The sequence below is a fragment of the Thermobia domestica genome, chromosome 5 (genome assembly GCF_964235325.1).
Source record: "Thermobia domestica chromosome 5, izTheDome1.hap1.1, whole genome shotgun sequence".
Lineage (NCBI taxonomy): Eukaryota > Metazoa > Arthropoda > Insecta > Zygentoma > Lepismatidae > Thermobia > Thermobia domestica.
In genome coordinates, this window is record NC_137458.1 from 151,267,903 (window position 1) to 151,286,342 (window position 18,440).

Genomic DNA, 18,440 nt, shown 5'->3' on the forward strand with positions numbered 1-18,440 from the left:
GAAATAATCCATTTGCTTACTTTCAGTGTGTAAAAATCTCGACTTCTGAAAAATCCTTGACTCATTCCTTAAAATAGCTTGCTGCCTACAGCGCTGAGTATAAAGCTCTAAGAAAGTTAGCTTCCTATTATTATAATGATTTCGTTACAATTTGAGATGGGTTGTAGACCCATCATAGACTGTCATATTAACCTGCTGTGGATTCAAATGAGACACATTTTTGAATTGCTATATTTTGTTTACTTCCACATGAAAAGTCAGTTTTGTGTACCGATGACACAATAGACATTCTACAGTCAAATGGAATCAGTCAATGACAGAAAGAGCACCCTGATTAGTACCCGCTCTGACTTTTGGACCCACATTCCATTCCAAATCAGCTGTTCGAAGTAGTTTGCACTGAATTGACGTATTATTTTTCGGGCTCTTTTTACAAACGTAACAGATTTTTTTGGGTTTATATGGTGGCTGGGATATTTTTACTTTCAAATGAGCCCAGGACTTCTCAATGGGACGAATTAGTGGCATATTTGGTGGATTCCGCTCTTTGTGCAAAAACTGCACTCTCTCCCGGTCCAGCACCTGCTGCGTCCCTATTTGCATAGTGAGAAGAAGCCTAATCAGGCAAAAAAATAATTACCATTCGAATAGTTTTCTTTGTTAAATGGGATGTCTCTTTCGAATACATTAATTTTGATATATATTTTGATTACTTGCACCCATTGATTGCATATGAAAATATGGTCGAGAGTGACCATTTCTGCTTATTGCCATCCAGATGAGTAGTTTGTGTGAAAATTTAGTTTTGAACTTAAATTTTACGGATTCAGGAAGAGGAATGTGACCAGATTCAAAGTACGTCATGTTTCCTCTAAAATCATACCTATTCACATCAATATATCTTTCATCATCTATTGTTACGTCCTTACTATCATTAGAAAAACGAAACTCGTTCCTGGAAATTGTGTTCAGAATGACTTTTTGTTTCATTTTTTGTTTCTCACCTGCGTATGGAACGTCCTTTTATGTCTTCCTTTTGATCACCAGTTCCAGTTGTCACTTCCTCATAACATCATAACTCTCTCTAAATGCAGGGGGCGCGGTGGCTTTGTGGTAGAGCGTTCACCTCCAGTGCTTGAGGTCTCTGATTCGATCCCAGCTCGTGCCGTGTAGAATTTGTGGTGGCCATACACCTAGCTCTTGGGTTTTGTCTGGGTTCTTCCGTTTCCTCCACTTTCTTCATACCACCATTTCATTTATTTCTCATCATCACCGTCTCCTTTATCCTGACCGGCATAACTGTGGGACGTAAAACGGAAAGATCTGTTTTTTTTTCTTTAAATGCAAATGCAATATTTGAAATGGTACATTCGTCGCTAGCTTCCATCAGTGACACAACCTTCTCTTTGATTTTTTGATCATAATTATTTTTTTTCTTTCCTCCCCTTCTCTTTTTTCATTGAAATCCCATCTTTGATCCTTTTTAATGTTCTGTACACAGTTGCTCGACTCAATCCTTCTTTTTGAAAGTTCTTCATGACTTAGCGATTGGCATTCCTCTTACATCTGGGCCTGATGTTCTCTAAGTAATTAAACGTTTGAAACTTTGTACAGTCACAAACATTAATAAATGGAGGTTGGAGCCATAAGAAATAATAGCTAACGGTGTTTGTCCACCACAAAGTTCACTTGGCAGGGGCTGGGATCGAACCCGGAACCCCAAGCACCAGAGGTGAACGCTCTATCACTGAGCCACCGCGCCCCCACAATAGAAATAGAGGAAGAAACATACCTACTTTTGTATAGTACTGTCATTGCAGCCATCTTAAAATCCGCCATCTTGGATTCAGGTCAAAATTTTTAAATAGAAAGAGGGTCACGTGATATATCGTTTTGAGGTATCGTTTTACCAGAAACACAAATCTGGCACTATTTTAAAGATAGCTTTAGTCATGTAAGAATTATTACCTGTGAAAAAATTTCTCCTTTTCCGATTAATAATTCTTACACGACTAAAAGTAAACACATGTGTTTGGCGTGAAAAGAACGAAAGGGATATGCACGGCTTCAAACGAAAGAGGAACGCGAAAGAAAATGCACTTCTGAAACTGATTTGTTTGAACTTTATACCCCAAAAGACATGGAGCAGTTCAAGTAATGAAGAGGAAAACCCAGTTGAGAATGTTAGAGAAAATGTAAATACGAATGCGTGTATGCCCGAACCGTCCAAGAGATGTAAAAGGGGGGAAAACTAATTTTATTACTCACAGACTGGTGTTGCTCTTAATCGATAAAAAATCACTCATAGAGCAGCAATACATATTCTGACAGCGACGGCAGAGGCATTAGGTCATAATGTACAGGAACTAGCAATATATGGGTCTTCCATTCACCGATGCTGAGAGAAAACCTGTAGTGAAGTTGCACAGAACTACAAGAAACAATTTCAGAGTGCATCAAGTGCATTAGTTGTGCATTGGAACGGAAAACTACTGCTGAATTTGACTGGCAGAGAGACTGCCGGCAGGTTATCAATGATTATTACAGGAGATGGTCATGAGAGGCTAATTGGTGTTCCCATTTTGTCGTCATCAAGAGAACATATTGATTCTACTATAGTACATTCGCTTGAAGAATGGAACTTGGTAAAGTTCGTGCAGGCAGTTTATTGTGACACTACTCCTTGCAATATGAATCTTGTCAACGGTGCTTGCATTCTGTTAGAGCAGTAGCTCCAAAATAACCTTCTATACCTTCCTTGTAGACACCACATTTATGAATTAGTTTTAAAATGTGTATTTCATAAGTGTTGTTTCGTTTGCATCTGGACCGGACGTTCTCCTATTGGTGTTTTCAGAACGAGTGGTGTAGAATAGATTACACTAACTTTATTCCAGGAATTGATGATGATGTAACAAACAATATTTCCGATGTAAGAAATGAAGTGTTGAATTTTGCTATCAAACTTGTAGAAGCAGGACACTGCAGAGAAGATTACAGGGAATTTTTAGAACTGACCATCACATTCTTGGGTGGTATACCTCCTTTAGAAGTTTTCTTTCGTTTGCCTGAAGCAATTCACCATGTAAGGTAGAGCTACTGCATGGAAAAGCAAGCTACTATTTAAAATATTTCTCTTTCGCCAACAATTTCGTTTAACGAAGCAAATAGAAACGGATCTTCGGAGAGTATGCACTTTCTGATCCGACTATATGTTCACAGTTGGCTTAAATGTGATCAAACATCCCATTCACCATTACAAGATCCACAATTTTTGAAAGATTTGTACAGTTAAAGACAAATAGATGCTGAATTATCTGAAGTGGCTCTTTCTAAATTTTCACGCTGACTCTGGTACTTGACTGAGGAATACGTAGCATTGGAGTTTTTTGATTATGTAGTTACCATAACGGAAAAGCAAAAAATGGTTGAAAGAATTAAAACTATAAGGGGAAACCGTGAAGCAGCAAAGAGGCTTGACGCAAGAGATGATACCATAAAAATTCTTGTGAAAAGAGAAATTAGTGATTTTGTTACAACAAACAAATTTTCCTCGAGAGATTTAAAATATCCAAAGGGTTTCTTGAGTGTGATCCGACTTCATGGCCAAATAACAATGACTATCTTCAAGGAAAGACAATAGTTTAATTCATCCACGTAACAAACGGTGTGCAGAAAGGGGAGTGTAACTAATAGAAGATTACAACAACGTTCTTACGAAACATAAGGAGCACAAACAGTTTCTTTTGCAGATAATAAAGGCCCATGGACAATCTTTTCCTATATGCGACGAAGTGAACTATGTAGCAAATAAGATTCATAACTTACCAAAAAGATACTACATAAATAAGGGATATTTCAATTTCTTCCAAGTTATAATTTTTCTTTTTCCTCATAATGGTCTATGAATCATCTTGATGGAAAAAAAATGTGTTTGTAGTTCAAAGCGAACAAGCAGTTTGTTTCAGTTTATGTAAAAGACTTCCAAAATTCTTACATATCTATGTTCCATAACTGCAATAAAATAACATTACATGAAGCATTTTGTTTTTCACACGAAATAACTCATACATAAATATACGTAACTTGAAAATAATACCAGATTTGTGCATCTGGTGAAATGCTACCTCGAAAAGATATGTCACATGACCATCTTCCTACTTAAAAATTTTGACTTGAAATCAAGATGGCGGACTTCAAGACGGCCGCCATGATAACGTATACAAGATTAGGTTGGTCTCTTCCTCTGGTTCCATTATCCAAGATATCTTTTCATTCCCTTGAGCCGTTTCTAAATTACGAGAGTTTATTCCAGATTTTCCCCCATACACTATGTATTGTAAACGCATTCAAAATTTTAGGTTGTTTGGGGCACCATTTAAAATTATTCAATGGATCTAATTTTTCTCCTGGTTTAATTTGGTTCCATATGGAACTATTTTAGGGGGTGAGTCCAAAGAAATTCCTAAATTTATTTTTCCCCATATAAATTTGGACCACCCTAATATATATATATATATATATATATATATATATATATATATATATATATATATATATATACCTCTCAAAAGCATTTGACATGGTACAACACTCTTTGTTATTACAAAAATTAGACTATTTAAGTCTATCACCACAATTTATAGCATGGTTCAAAAGCTTTCTTAGTAATAGAACTTTTAAAGTAAAAGCTAATAATGTGCTATCAGATGAAGAAGAAATCTTAAAGGGTATTCGTCAAGGGTCAGCCCTAGGACCATTAGTGTTTACAGTTTTTTATTAATGGTATAACGTATAACGTTGAAGATATAACGATTTTATTATATGCTGACGATGTAAAAGTTTTTAAAACGGTGACAAGTGTAAATGAAAAAACATGCATCCAAAGGGTATTAGATAGCATTTAAAGATGGGCGTGGGATAACGATATGAATTTAAATAGCAGCAAATGCAAACATGTAACACACACAAAGAAAATACAGTACTTGGTAACAAAATATAGTATAAATAGTAAAACTATAGAAATGGTCAAATCTGTCAGGGATCTTGGAGTAACTTTTGATCGTCAACTTACATTCAAAATTCATGTGAACGACGTCATCAAACAAGCAAACGTTGTTAACAGACAATTAATTTAGAAACTTGTCGAATTTCAGTAACCATACTACGTATACAAGACTATAGAAAACTATTATCAGACCTAAACCTGAATTCGCAAGTGCGATTTGGTGGAACATTGGCAAAACAAATAATGATAAAATAGAAAGGGCCCAAAAAAGGTTTATAAAATGTGTATATTTTCATTTACATTTGTACCAATATTATTGTGACTACGAGAGGTCATTAGAGGTTTTTAATCTAGAACTTTTATCAGAAAGAAGAGAACAACAACCGGTAAGATTTTTAGTCCATTTTAGAAAATAAATTGTACAGTGAGTACCTTGTAAATAATATATCATACAGAGTACCAACTCACCAAGTAAGGAAAAGAAATTTATTGTGTAAGAACGGTACAAAGAAATCTGTATTAACCACTTTACTCACTATGTTTAACAGCAGAAAACAGGACTCTTAGAAACTAGGGCTGTGTTAGGTTTTTAATATTTTTATCTTATCTATTTTATCCTGTTGTAACGGCTCATACATGAATTTTTATAAATAGCTGTATTTATATTTTATTATTAGACAACCTAATCATTAGGATTAGGGCTACTTTAGTGGTTTTACTTTCTTGTATCTTATTTTATATGACTCAGTTTCAAACTATGAAATATTACAATTGTACTCTTGTATGGTGTAACTTTGAATTTTGGGCCTTTAAATTGTGTTATGTGCAGGTGTTCAACAACCTTGCACAGTGCTATACATGGCTAACGCTGTTCCTAGCACTTTAAATATGTCATTAAATAAAGTTATTATTATTATTATTATTATTATTATTATTATTATTATTATTATTATTATTATTATTATTATTATTATTATTATTATTACTGATCCAGGTGAATATAAAATAAAACAGCAAACTCTTTTTATTTATAATATTCCTTTTTGGTAGCAGTCATGTCAAATTGCCACAGTTAACACAAGGACGAATTTCCTACAGTATGAAAATATACTTATGGCTTCAGACAGTTCAAATATGAATACGATAGTCGAGAGCAATTGACTGTTAAATAATTTATCGTAAAAACAAACACTTTTTGTGTAGGAGATAGTAACTCTGGTACTAAACATGAGATAAAATCTTATATTCTAAGTTATGTCAACTTTTTTTTTCAAATCCTTTACTCTTAATGCAATAACACTTCTGGGTTTTAGAAATGCAATATATGACATTTAAAAATCAATAACTTAAAAGAGAGGCCTCGGTGGTTCAGTGGTAGAACATTCACTTCTTGTGAGTATAGGATTGCGAACTCTGAGAAATATGAGTAATAAAATTACCGGCACATGATTATCTCATAATCCTTCAAATAGATTAAGAATAATTCTGTTTTATATGTTGAAAAATATACAGTAGTTGAGCCTGAAAAAATACGTCTGCCGGTAAAATACCGATCAGCGGCAACTCTGTGTGTGTGGAGCCCCTAGTTCGATCACAACTTGCACTGAGTGTTCTTTGTGATGAATAAATAAAGTGTGTGGAAGTTTTCTCGTAGTTCTCCCATTACCTCCCACTTTCTTCAGTCTACCATTTTCATTCATCACCATTCTGTCTGCCTTAGCTTCGGTGCGTAATTGTGGATGGGATATTAAATTAACAGCACTAACTTAAAAGAAAGTTTAACGACAATAAACTAAGTAATAGACCCCCTACTACTGGTATTACTCCTCTCCCAGTATTATAGGGAGCTGGCTTTAATGCGAGGCTGAGGAATTCAGAGTTGATTGACAGGTGCCCCACCCCGTCACCAAGAAACGGTCACTCGACGGTCTTGGGCAGGGTTGCCAGTGCGTTATCAAAAAAATCAGCTAATACTCACTTAATTCAAAGAATTTATGCAATTATGCAATCCCTATCAAAGATCACTGTATACGTGGACACACGCAAATTAGGCTGTGATAACAAATGCTTCAGTTTTTTCTCCCTCGCTCCTTCGTCGCACTTCACTATGGCCTTCCTTATTACTTCTCTAGCTTCGCTGTGTATAGTTGGCTCTCTCTTATGCTGTGAAGCCATTGTCAAATGAATAATAAGCACCAAAACTGCAACCACAACAGCACGCAACAAATAACCAACTCACACTCTCTTCAGGATGACATTCATATGACAATTTTTTAACCCTGGCAACGCTGACATATAGAAGGAGGGTAAGGGAGTATTGCAAGATTCAGGCAGAAAAATTGTTGAAAGTTTTCCCCCTTTACCTCAGTCCCCGCTGGTAAACAAGCTAGCTCCCTATAATACTTTGGAAACACTTACCATTTTTAATTCTTAAACCACTTCTATTATCTTCTCCGGGTTCTGAGAAACCATGAATAAACATCACTGTTGGTCGTTTGAAATCTAAATTAGATGATTCCAACAATTGGTCATTGTTGATTTTCAATAGTTGATAATTCCCTTTGTTCTCACTGAAAAAAAAAAACTCTTAGTTTTACATTTTCCGTAAATAGATAAAAATATAGCTATATTATCAAGGAATACTACGTAGTAATATATAAAAGTGTTTTATAACAGTAAGTACTTACTATGAAAATCAAATACAATACGCGTATGAAGTAGTTTAATTTACGCTTACCATCATGACTGGAGAACATTTCACGTCTTCAGACGTGATAGAAGGCGATGCTGAATATGGGAGAGGACTTTAGACATGTATAATAAAAGAAGATTTGGCCGTCTCCAAGAATACGTTCAGAGACGTAATCTATGCCCCGCATAGTTCCATCATATCTTTTTAAACTTCGGTGGTCATTGTCACGTGGTCACAGAGATACGCCCCAATTAAAAAGGTTAAAACACAAATTGTGATTTAGAAGGAAGACATACTATTTAGCTTTATCCCCTGTATTAACCCATGAACCCACAGGCAAAACCACGTGCATTAACCCTTTGCATTCCAGGTGCCATTATGCTTTGCTATGTCGTCACTTATCTCTACTATTCATTATTGTATTTATTACTTTTGCTCTCTTACGTAATGTATTTTATACTTGTATTGTTTCTCCGCACAAAACTGTAGCTTTTACTAATTTAATCCTAATATTCTCTGTACCAGTCGAAGAAGGAATTACAAACTCGCAAACAGGTGTACATTTACTTCCTTGACAAGATAGTGCGTTTCCTGCTAACTGTGAACCTTGCACTCCCTCGTATGTTATCTCCAGGTCTGTACCATTAATTAATACAGATAGAACTCGAGTTTCATCTACTACATTTATGAATAATATATTGCTTACCTGTGATTGCAACGTTGATACTAAATCGTTTATAACTAGTTTTCTTGCGGATACGTACGTGAAGCGTATTATTTTGAAAGTTCATGATCATAGTTTTGCCATGTGTATGTGAATTCAGATGCCTCTTCTTAAAATACGTACAGTAATTTAAAGCTGAAGCTTTTCCCTCTCTCCCTCCCTCTCTCTCTCTCTCTCTCTTACGACATGATATTTGGTATTGACATCCGTTGACTCGTATACCTTTTTATTTTGGAAAGAAAGTTGATGGAATGTCAGAACATTTACTAAGTTAATAGTTTTTTAGTGTCCGGGGCGCTACCTTGCGCTCCATGCAAATAAATTGATGTTTCCATTCCATTTCAGTGACAAGAACTGTTTTTGTATGCTTTCGTTAGCTGGTATTTTTCCTCCCACCTCTTGGGTTTTATGACTCCTGTTCGGCGATGACAATATACAGTATCTTTTCTCAAATTCTTATAAGGTGACTACTCTCTAACTGTAGAATCCACACTTTCATGTATACTTGCATCAAATTATTGCAACCATTATATATATATATATATATATATATATATATATATATATATATATATATATATATATATATATATATATATATATATATATATATATATATATATATAAATTATGAGCTCAGAAATATGTTGTGATTTAGAAGGAAGACATACTATTTACCTTTATCCTCTGTATTAACCCATGAACACATATGAAAAATTACATACATTAACCCTGTGCAATCCAGGTGCCATTTTGCTATGCGTGCTATAATACGGGCACAGGCGTGCGCAACGTGGGTGCCATAGGTTCCTTGGCATCCCCATTAGACAAACTTTTTTTATGTTGAATTATTAAAAACTGAGAAGAAATTACGTGTAAACTATTTCCCGTCTGCATATGTGCCGTGCGTCGCCGACGCAGCGTCGGATGCAATGATGCTATCTTTTCTTAGGGAAAAGGGGGGAGGACGACATTCCATATAGTGGTACTTTAGATCTGGCACCCACACTCCCAATCTATTTGGCAGAGTAGATATACAGACGACAGAGGACAGAAAGTAGAAGAAATGATAGCAGAAAATGATCTGGTAGTAATAAATGAGGAAGGTCATCCGCCCACGTACAGGAGTAGACAAGGGGGTGAATCAAACATAGACATAACACTAACAACATTGCAACTCAGCGACAGAATAACAAATTGGAGGGTACAAGACGCGGCTACCCTAAGTGATCATAACGCAATACTATTCGAGATAAGCAGCAAAACAAATTCTAACAATCTAAATGAAAACGATAAAACTGTAATATATAACACAAAAAGAATAAATTGGACTAAATTTTGGGAGACAATTAAATTGCCACAAATTGAAGACGATAGCGATATTGATGAAATAGCTGAAACATTGGAAACTGAAATAATTAAAGCAATTATAAGTTCAACTAAAACACGAACATTAAATGGAAAATCAAATAAAAACAACTCCTTTTGGAATAATGAACTAAAAGACTTAAAACTAAAAACGAGAAGAGCTAGGAAATTATATCAAGAGACGTGGGAAATAGAATTGAAACAAATACGACTAAGAAAATACAGGGAGCAAAAAGAAATATATGAAAACAAAATGAAAGATATGAAAGTAAATAGTTGGAAGAACTACCTTAAAGAAAATACTAACATAGACATTTGGGGTGAACCATATAAAATAATTAGTCAGAAAATAAAGAAGCCAACAACTCTCTCAACCTTTAGATGACGGAAGTTTTACTAAAGGATGGGAAAGCACCATAAAATTTTTAATGGAAAAACTTTTACCCAAGGACGAAAAAGAAGACGATGACGAGGTGCACAAACAAATGAGGGAAGAAATGAAAATTTTACCAATAAACGACGAAATTATGGAAGAAACAACCAATCAAGAAATAAGTAATTACATAAAAATGTTAAAAAAGAAGAAAGCAGCAGGTCCAGACATGATAAAATCAGAAATTTTCATGGAAAATGCAGATACATGGTCACCATATCTATCAAGACTCTACAATTTATGCCTCAAGACGAAAAGAATTCCTAAAATATGGAAACACTCAAACTTAGTAATAATAAAAAAGAGCGAAGATAAAAGAAATGACGACCCTAAGGCGTATAGACCTATCTGTCTCTTAAATATAATAGGAAAAATATTCGAAAGGGTAATCACTAACAGACTTAGCAAATATCGAAACATAGAAAGAGATAAGCTACAGCATGGCTTTAGGAAGAAGAAAAGTACGGAGACAGCTATAAGAAGGCTTTTAGAATTAATAGAAAATGGAAAAATAGACAAGTACCAGGTAGTAATCTATGTTGATATCAGTGGAGCTTTTGACAATTTGTGGTGGCCATCACTCTTCAAACAATTTAAAAAAATGAAAGTACCTAAATCACTATACCAGCTAATGTTAGAATACTGCAACGAAAGACAGGTCACTTACAAGGCACCAAATAATAACATTACCACATATACAACAAAGGGATGTCCACAGGGATCCATATGCGGTCCAACGATGTGGGACATCGTTATCGAACCCTGCCTAAAAACACTGGAAATTATGGAAGACACGGAAGGAGTAGTCGGCTATGCAGATGATATCGCAATAGTCGTATCAGCACGATCAAGAGACGAAATTGAGAGGAAAGGGAACCAAGTCTTACACACGCTTCAGAAATGGTGCGAAATAAATAAACTGAAACTATCAGGAAATAAAACTAAATACACGATATTCGGCCAATCTATACAAAGAGATCCAATATTAAAGATAAATAACCAAAAAATTGAACGAGTGAAAGAATTCAAGTATTTGGGAGTATGGATTGACGATAAACTGAACAATGCTAAACATGTCGAAAACGTAACTGACAAAGGAAAGAAAGTAGCACATAAAATACTCACAATTGCAAGGAAAGACTATAAGATACCCAAAAAGACCCTACAAACGTACAGCAATGCTGTAATAATGCCAACAGTAAAATACTGTGCCAGCATCTGGGCTCACAGAATATTTGCAAATAAAAAATTAAGGGAACAAATAAACAGAGTTCAGAGAGGAGTTATAATTAGAACAATAGGAATAATCAAAACACTACCGATAGAATCCTTACAAGTGCTTGCACTAGAAGAACCAATCCACTACCAAATACTAAGAGAAGCAATAAAACGATGGAAAACAAATAATGAAACTATAAAAATAATAGAGATTCTAGGTACAAATCCGAATAACGAAGACGAACTAAATATGTTGATAGAAAGAAAATGGCAGGAGGAATGGTACACCACAACAAAAGGAGAAAAGCTCAAAGAATACATACCAACTATCAAAGTAAGGAAAGAAATTGGTGAAATAAAGAAGGAAACTATGGAAGCACTGTCGGGACATGGACCCTTCAAAACACATTTGAAAAGACTAAATATTGAAAATGACGAAATGTGTTCATGTGGAGAAATCCAAACACCTGAACACGTAATATGGAATTGTGAAAATTACGTAACTAGTGAAGAAATAAGGAATTTCAGAGATGAACTTAGTGATGAAGATTGGACTAGCTTACGGCAGGATAAAACAAAATTCGATAATTTTCAAAAAATAACAGAGCATGTAGTGAGAAACCTATGGAATGAACGAACCCAACGAAGAAGGTAATTGAACAAATGGCACTTTGAAAAGATACAAATAAAAAAAAATCAAATTCTAATAGAAACAATTTTAAAGTTCTGGCAAACACCCAGAACTATAGTACAAACTTACGTTTCTTTTTATTTATTTATTTATTTCGTTTTATTTCTATAACCTCTATCAACATTGTGTGTGTGTCAGTGTAGTGCGTGTTAGTGTAATAAACGCATATGAGAAACAGTGTGATAAAAGCATAGAGAATCATGGAAGAAAGAAGAAACTACAAGACAGTTAACACCAAATGAGAATGTTTTTTACACTGTGTTTTGTTTATTTTTCTTTTAATATTTTACTTTTCAGGGTGGGGAATGTGCTGCTTTCCACTCATTTATCTTATGTACTAATCAATTATTTTCTTTCTTCTTTCAGGTTATTTTCTGCATGTAAAAGGATAAATAAAGGAAATTAATAAAAAAAACAAAAAAAAGAGAGAGAAATATAAGGGCATGGTTTTAAATATTAGGTGCCATGCTGAAAAGAAATGTGTCTCACCTCAATCTGCTGAGGTTTGACAGCCGAAAAGACAGAGAGATAAATAAAGAAAAAACAAAGTATAAGAGAGAGAAATAAAGGCAAGAGGCAGTTGCGTCTGCCGTAAATAAGTCCGAAAGTAATCGGCCAAGGCAGGGGGAAGTGGAGGCTTTAAAAATAAAAAAAAAATAAAAACTCCCAATGTCCTGCGCATACTGGTGAATACGGGTTTTATTTACTGTTAAAAGATTGCCTCTAAACCGTTATATAGGGCATAGTTATTGTGCGCGCATGAGGAGAGCATTTACATTACTGATAAAAATAATTATTTGCAATGTGGAGCATTTGGACTGAAAAAGGAAAATTTTTGATGCTTTGAAGGGATTTTATGCTGCTTCAGGTTAGCAACACTGGCCAGAGATCAAAGACAAAGTTTTTTTCTTTTCTGGTCTCGAAATAGAAAATAACAAGTTGCTAATTGTTTATTGTCAAAACAAACACGTGTGTTGTGATTGAATGCTCCCTTAGGCTTGCCATCTACGTAGACATTTTTGTTTTGTCTTTTCTGTCAGTAAGATGCTGTCACCTAAGGAGAAATAGTAGAAGTAAGTATTGTCTTGCATCCACTAACAAATTTCATCTCCAGAATTAACACGACCCTTAATAAGGATTACGTTTTCATGGCATCCACATGGATGTCACTGTAACGAAAGGGGTTAATATTTAGTGGGATGCTGAAACATCACAGATACTTTTTTTTTTCCTTACTGGACTTGTAAAATGAATAAACAATGGCATTTGATATACTTTATAATGAACTAAAGTAAGGAATACATTGCTCCTTTTAGCGCTCGCAGATTCCGCAAAGAAGTTGTTAACGCTACGCGCAAATCGGCTTTTGACACTTCAAGCAGCATTCCGTGGTCTTCCTGTCTCTAATTCTGGAGTAAATATAGCATCTGCCTTGTTTCAATGTCCGTTCATTTTCCTTGCACTCAGTAAATGATACTAAACAACAATCTGCAGCACACGCAGACTACACACAGAGATCACTAAAGGGAGTAAAACAATCGCTTGAGTCTTTCAAGACTTCTTCGAAAACCTCTGAGGTGATAAGACTAGCTCAGGAGAGTAATGCTCCCGGAAGTAGAAACGAAAAACACAGTTCTGATTGGTTGGCGTTATCTATGTCTTGCCACGTTGCATTCAAATAGCAGAATTCAGACGAAGGTTGTTGACGGTCCTCGTGGCCGAGTGGGCTAGCGCTTTATGCTAAGAACGAAAATCTCTTTTGGCGTGTGTCCAAACCCGGCCCGAGGAAAGTTTTTTTTACATTTTTATAACACTTTTTAAATTAAAATAATACGAAAATAATACTCAAAAATGTGATTTACTTACTTTTGTGCAGATAAGTAGTAGTAGTAGTAGGAACGAGTTAGAAGCCCAGCAGGGCTCGTTTTGTTGCCCTTGTACTCTATGATATAAGGCTCGTTTTGTTCCCCTTGTACTCCATGATATAGATTTTGTGACCAACTTAAAACAACTGGCTAGGATAGCGCGTAAAACAGCTGGCTAGAGTAGCGCGCGAAAAAACGTACTTGTGGAAGTATTACTCTCTCGAGCGGGTCGTGAGGTGATACAGCACTTCCTGAGTCAAAAGCCCTTGTTTTTTTCATTTTGGAAAATGTTTAAAAGTGAGTACCAAATAATTGTAAAATACGAACATTAGTATCATTATAATAGCTTGAATATTTTTTGGTCTATTGGCGATTAGACATCTCTGAATTGAATCTACCAAATACATATAAAAATTGTAACCTTGTTAATAAGTACTTCACTTTCCTTACCTTGTGAAAAGCTTGAAAACAATATCTTCATCCTCTTTTAGGCGACGTACAGGAAGTGCTCTGAAGAAATATCCTTCAAACGTAACATTCATTGTTACTTGAAAAGTAAAACGGACAAATATGTAAGTAAGCAAGAATTCAATGCACTCTAGTCTACTCTACAACATATTTTGTCTAAGTGAAGTATTCAAGTTAGCTCATTGGTCAAAACATTTACAGGAGCAAACGGAAATACCAACGGATAATATCGAAATTGCCGATATATCTGGTTTTGGAAGTTGTTACTATAATCACTGCAATCCTCCTGTGCTAGGTGGTGAACACGAATGAATTGAGCAGTTCGGGAGAAGACAATTGTACACGATATTGCTCATGAAATTAAAATTGAAATGAAATGAAATCTTTTAGTTTTACGCCCCTCGATTATACCGGCTAGGCTAAAGGAGACGGTGATGATGAGAAATGTCTACAATGTTGAAAGCAATAAATGTAATGTCGTGTAACCAACGGTGTTTGTTACACGCATACGGTGTTTTGTCCGAACTGGGATCGAAACAGAGACCCTACGCACCAGAGGTGATCGCTCGGCCATTGAGCCACAGCGGGTGCTTCTAATAAAATTAAGTTATTAGGTGGAATGGGTTCGGATTAGACAACAAAACCATATGTAGATGGTTTAATTTTGTCAATATACCTGCAGATAACACTGGAGAGTTGTTTAGTATGTGTAACTACATTGCGTTGCATGGGAGTGTTGAACTTTCTGTTCCACTTTACTCGAAAGTTAGAAAATATAAGATTGTCTTCTCCCGGCCAGCTCAATTTTAGGAGTGATCGATGCATTTGAATGAAAAAAAAAAAAAACACACAAGAAGACATCGCAGGAATATCACAGTGCCATTACAGAAATGGAAATTTGCACAACAAAATATACCTCTAATAAGATATTTGGATTACCCAAAATGCTACAACTGCAGCATATTTGTTTGGCATAGATTAGACCAGGTTGTCGATGCTAGCCTGTGAGGCGATTCCCCACTCTTCCAGTAAGGCCACTTTCAACTGTTGGTTGTCAAATATTGTGTTGATTGAGTCTGCTGTTTGATTATAGATGCTAGCATAGCCTAATTTCAGTTAAAATTCCCTGACAAATCTGGAATTGGTTTAATGTTCTTTCAACTCCTATTCTTCACTACTATATTTCCACCACTACATTCCACTAGTTTTTTTCATAATTATTCACTTTAATTAATTATCCGTCTTCTTTATTGTCAAGGGCGAAAACTTGGGAAGTAAAATTGAAGGATTTCATTTTTATTTCATTTCGGAACCCATGTTTTTATATAGAATTGAACGTAAAGGTATTCACTTCTCTAGCAACCATTTAGACGTCATTCTTATGTTGAAGATTATATGTTGAGTTTTTTCAGATTAAACTATCTTGATTTGTGGAAAGATTATAAATTGTACATGCACAATTATGTAAAAAAAAATGTAATGTCATTATACATAAATTTGGAACATCAGCTTCTACGACTTAACCAGAGCGGCTTAAAATATCAACTTATTTTATAAACAATGAAACAACCAATAACAAATATTTTCTAACCACACAAAAATGAATAACCTGAGAATTGAAAATTAATTAGAATATGAGCAGTACATTATATAAAATAGTTTCAATAGAGAGATAATCATTTGCACACTTCAATCAAGAATTTCACTTATAAGACACTCTAACTGTTTAATACTTTATGATGTTAGGAATTCACATGCTTGAGAGACGTTTCTATATCATCGGACGGTAAAATTATTTTTGATAGAAAATCTATCATGGGAAGATTAATAAGTAATGACTGTTTCATTGATTAAACTCAATTTAAATAAATATTTAAAGAAAATACCTAGTGAGAGGCGAGGTTACGTATAGGCACCGGAGGGAGTACTCCTATACCTTCACAGGGTGGATATTTTTACTACTTTCTTTTCTGCGAACTTGGTTAGGCACCGAAGTTTCTCATAGTGGTGAATCTTGCATATGAAACATACACGGAAATTTCCAATTTGGCAGTTCACCAGTATCGTGTGGTGACACCTCGTACTATTTCAACAAGAAACAAAGAGTGTATATCAAGTTGTGTGCGTATTTACAGAAAACTCCAACGGAAACATTAGAGATGTTGCAAAACATTTATAGGGCAAGTTGCCGTTCTAGTTGGCATGTTTTAAAATAACATGTTCAGTGCTGGAACTTAGTCTGGAAGATGACGAGCGCCCAGACCCAAACAGATCTGTCAGAATAACCGAAACGATTAACAAAGCTCGGAATATCATTTGAAAGATCGAAATGCAAGTGCAAATATTTACTATTGCAAGTAATAACAGATTCTTGGTTGGATCATTGTACCTGATTCACGCTTCTGGAATTGAGGACTCGATTCTAGTTTCTAGTTTCGGGTACTCGTGTTCCGGATTGGTATTTCAAGTATGATTACTTTATTAAATGCAATAGAAGTCTTTAGTTCTGAACTGAGAATCTTTTGATTACGGTATTAAATGTAATAGAATTCTTAAGTTCTAAACTGAGAGTCGGGTCAGAGAGCATACACAATTACTTATTATTCAGATTCAGGTCCATACTCAGCTGACTTACGGACTTTCTCTTATGTTCAGTAGCTTGATTTACGGGTTTGAAAAAAGTATAGCTAAACCAAGAGTCTGATAGATTCATATTATATATTTCTCTGTCAACTGTCACGTTATATATATATAGCTAATTGCAGTCTATGAGACGACGTAGCAGTGTGCAGTGGCTTGACTTCAACGATAAAACAAAATGCAGTCTAGATCAGAACCACCAATAAGACTTCCTTCATCATGGTACAGAAAACACCGCTCAAAGACAAATCGACAGCTATCACCAAAATAACAAAGAGAAGTTCCCACCAGGAGTCAGCTACCACACCACCACTTTAAGGAAATGCACGCCATAAACCACGTAATCATGGAGAATTTCAAATTTTCTCACCACTTTGTTATACACGTGAAGAGAGACGCCTCCATTCAAATAACTTCAATTACTTAGGAGAAAATGACCTCATGGCAAATACGTGGTCGTACTAAACTTTGGCAACTTTTTACTCATGAAAGGGGACGAAGACCAATGTACCTATATCTTATGAAAGGGGATATACCCCTGTACGTGCCCATACAGCCATATAAGGTAATAAAACACCATCAAAGCTGATAAATTAGGTAAAAAAAACCCTGCGAAATTTGAATTTTTGGCAACTTTTTACCCATGAAAAGGAACGAGATGGACCCCAAAACCTATACCTTGGTTCTAGGTTACCGTACTAAATTTTTAGATTTGGCAATTTGCAAAATTTATGGGGGATCCTACGTACCCCTGCCAAATTTTAGGGTGTGGGCCAAGGTACCCCTGCCAAAATATAGAGCAGGTGGTCCTAGGTACCCATAGGACATTGATCCCGGGCTAGGGACCCAGAGGCCAAGAGTCGCTCAGATACTACTGATGATTAAGGGAAGTGAATGATGATGGAAGATTTGGTGGAGTGAGAGGGAGAGTATCCCGAGAAAACCTATGGACTCGAAGTTGTCCACCACAAATATACTGGCTGAGGATCGAACCAGAGACCCCACCTACTAGACCACTAAAACATTTTCCCAAGCCTTGAGTGCAAGATAAGTCTTAAACTTCCAAAGCGAGAACCATAGCCATTTTTTATTTTTACGACGGTAGGAATATCGTCTACCTAGCAAATGTTGCTAAAGGTCGATTTTCTCTCAGTATGTATGTTTCCTTAACATAATGAGAAGAAATCTTTCAATGAAATTAAATCTTTTAGTTTTTCGTCCCACGATTATGGCTTTTAAGCTAAGGGAGGTGGATGATTAGGGCAAGTGACTAATGACCGAATAATTGGTGGAATGAGATTGTAGGAGGAAATGAGAGCTCCCCATGAAAACT

The 18,440-nt window shown here is 35.5% G+C and overlaps 1 protein-coding gene across 1 annotated transcript in view; it reads right to left on the reverse strand.

Annotated features, from left to right (window-relative positions):
• The window catches only part of LOC145685284 (pancreatic triacylglycerol lipase-like), a 37,891-nt gene extending 23,350 nt beyond the window's left edge, over window positions 1–14,541 (reverse strand). Inside the window, exons 1-2 of the mRNA XM_081757652.1 lie at window positions 14,450–14,541; window positions 7,427–7,578 (exon numbers count right to left, since the gene is read on the reverse strand). Of these exons, the coding sequence (XP_081613778.1) occupies window positions 7,427–7,578; window positions 14,450–14,541 (244 nt within the window). The remainder of the gene's footprint in view (window positions 1–7,426; window positions 7,579–14,449) is intronic.
• Window positions 14,542–18,440: the final 3,899 nt, after the last annotated feature.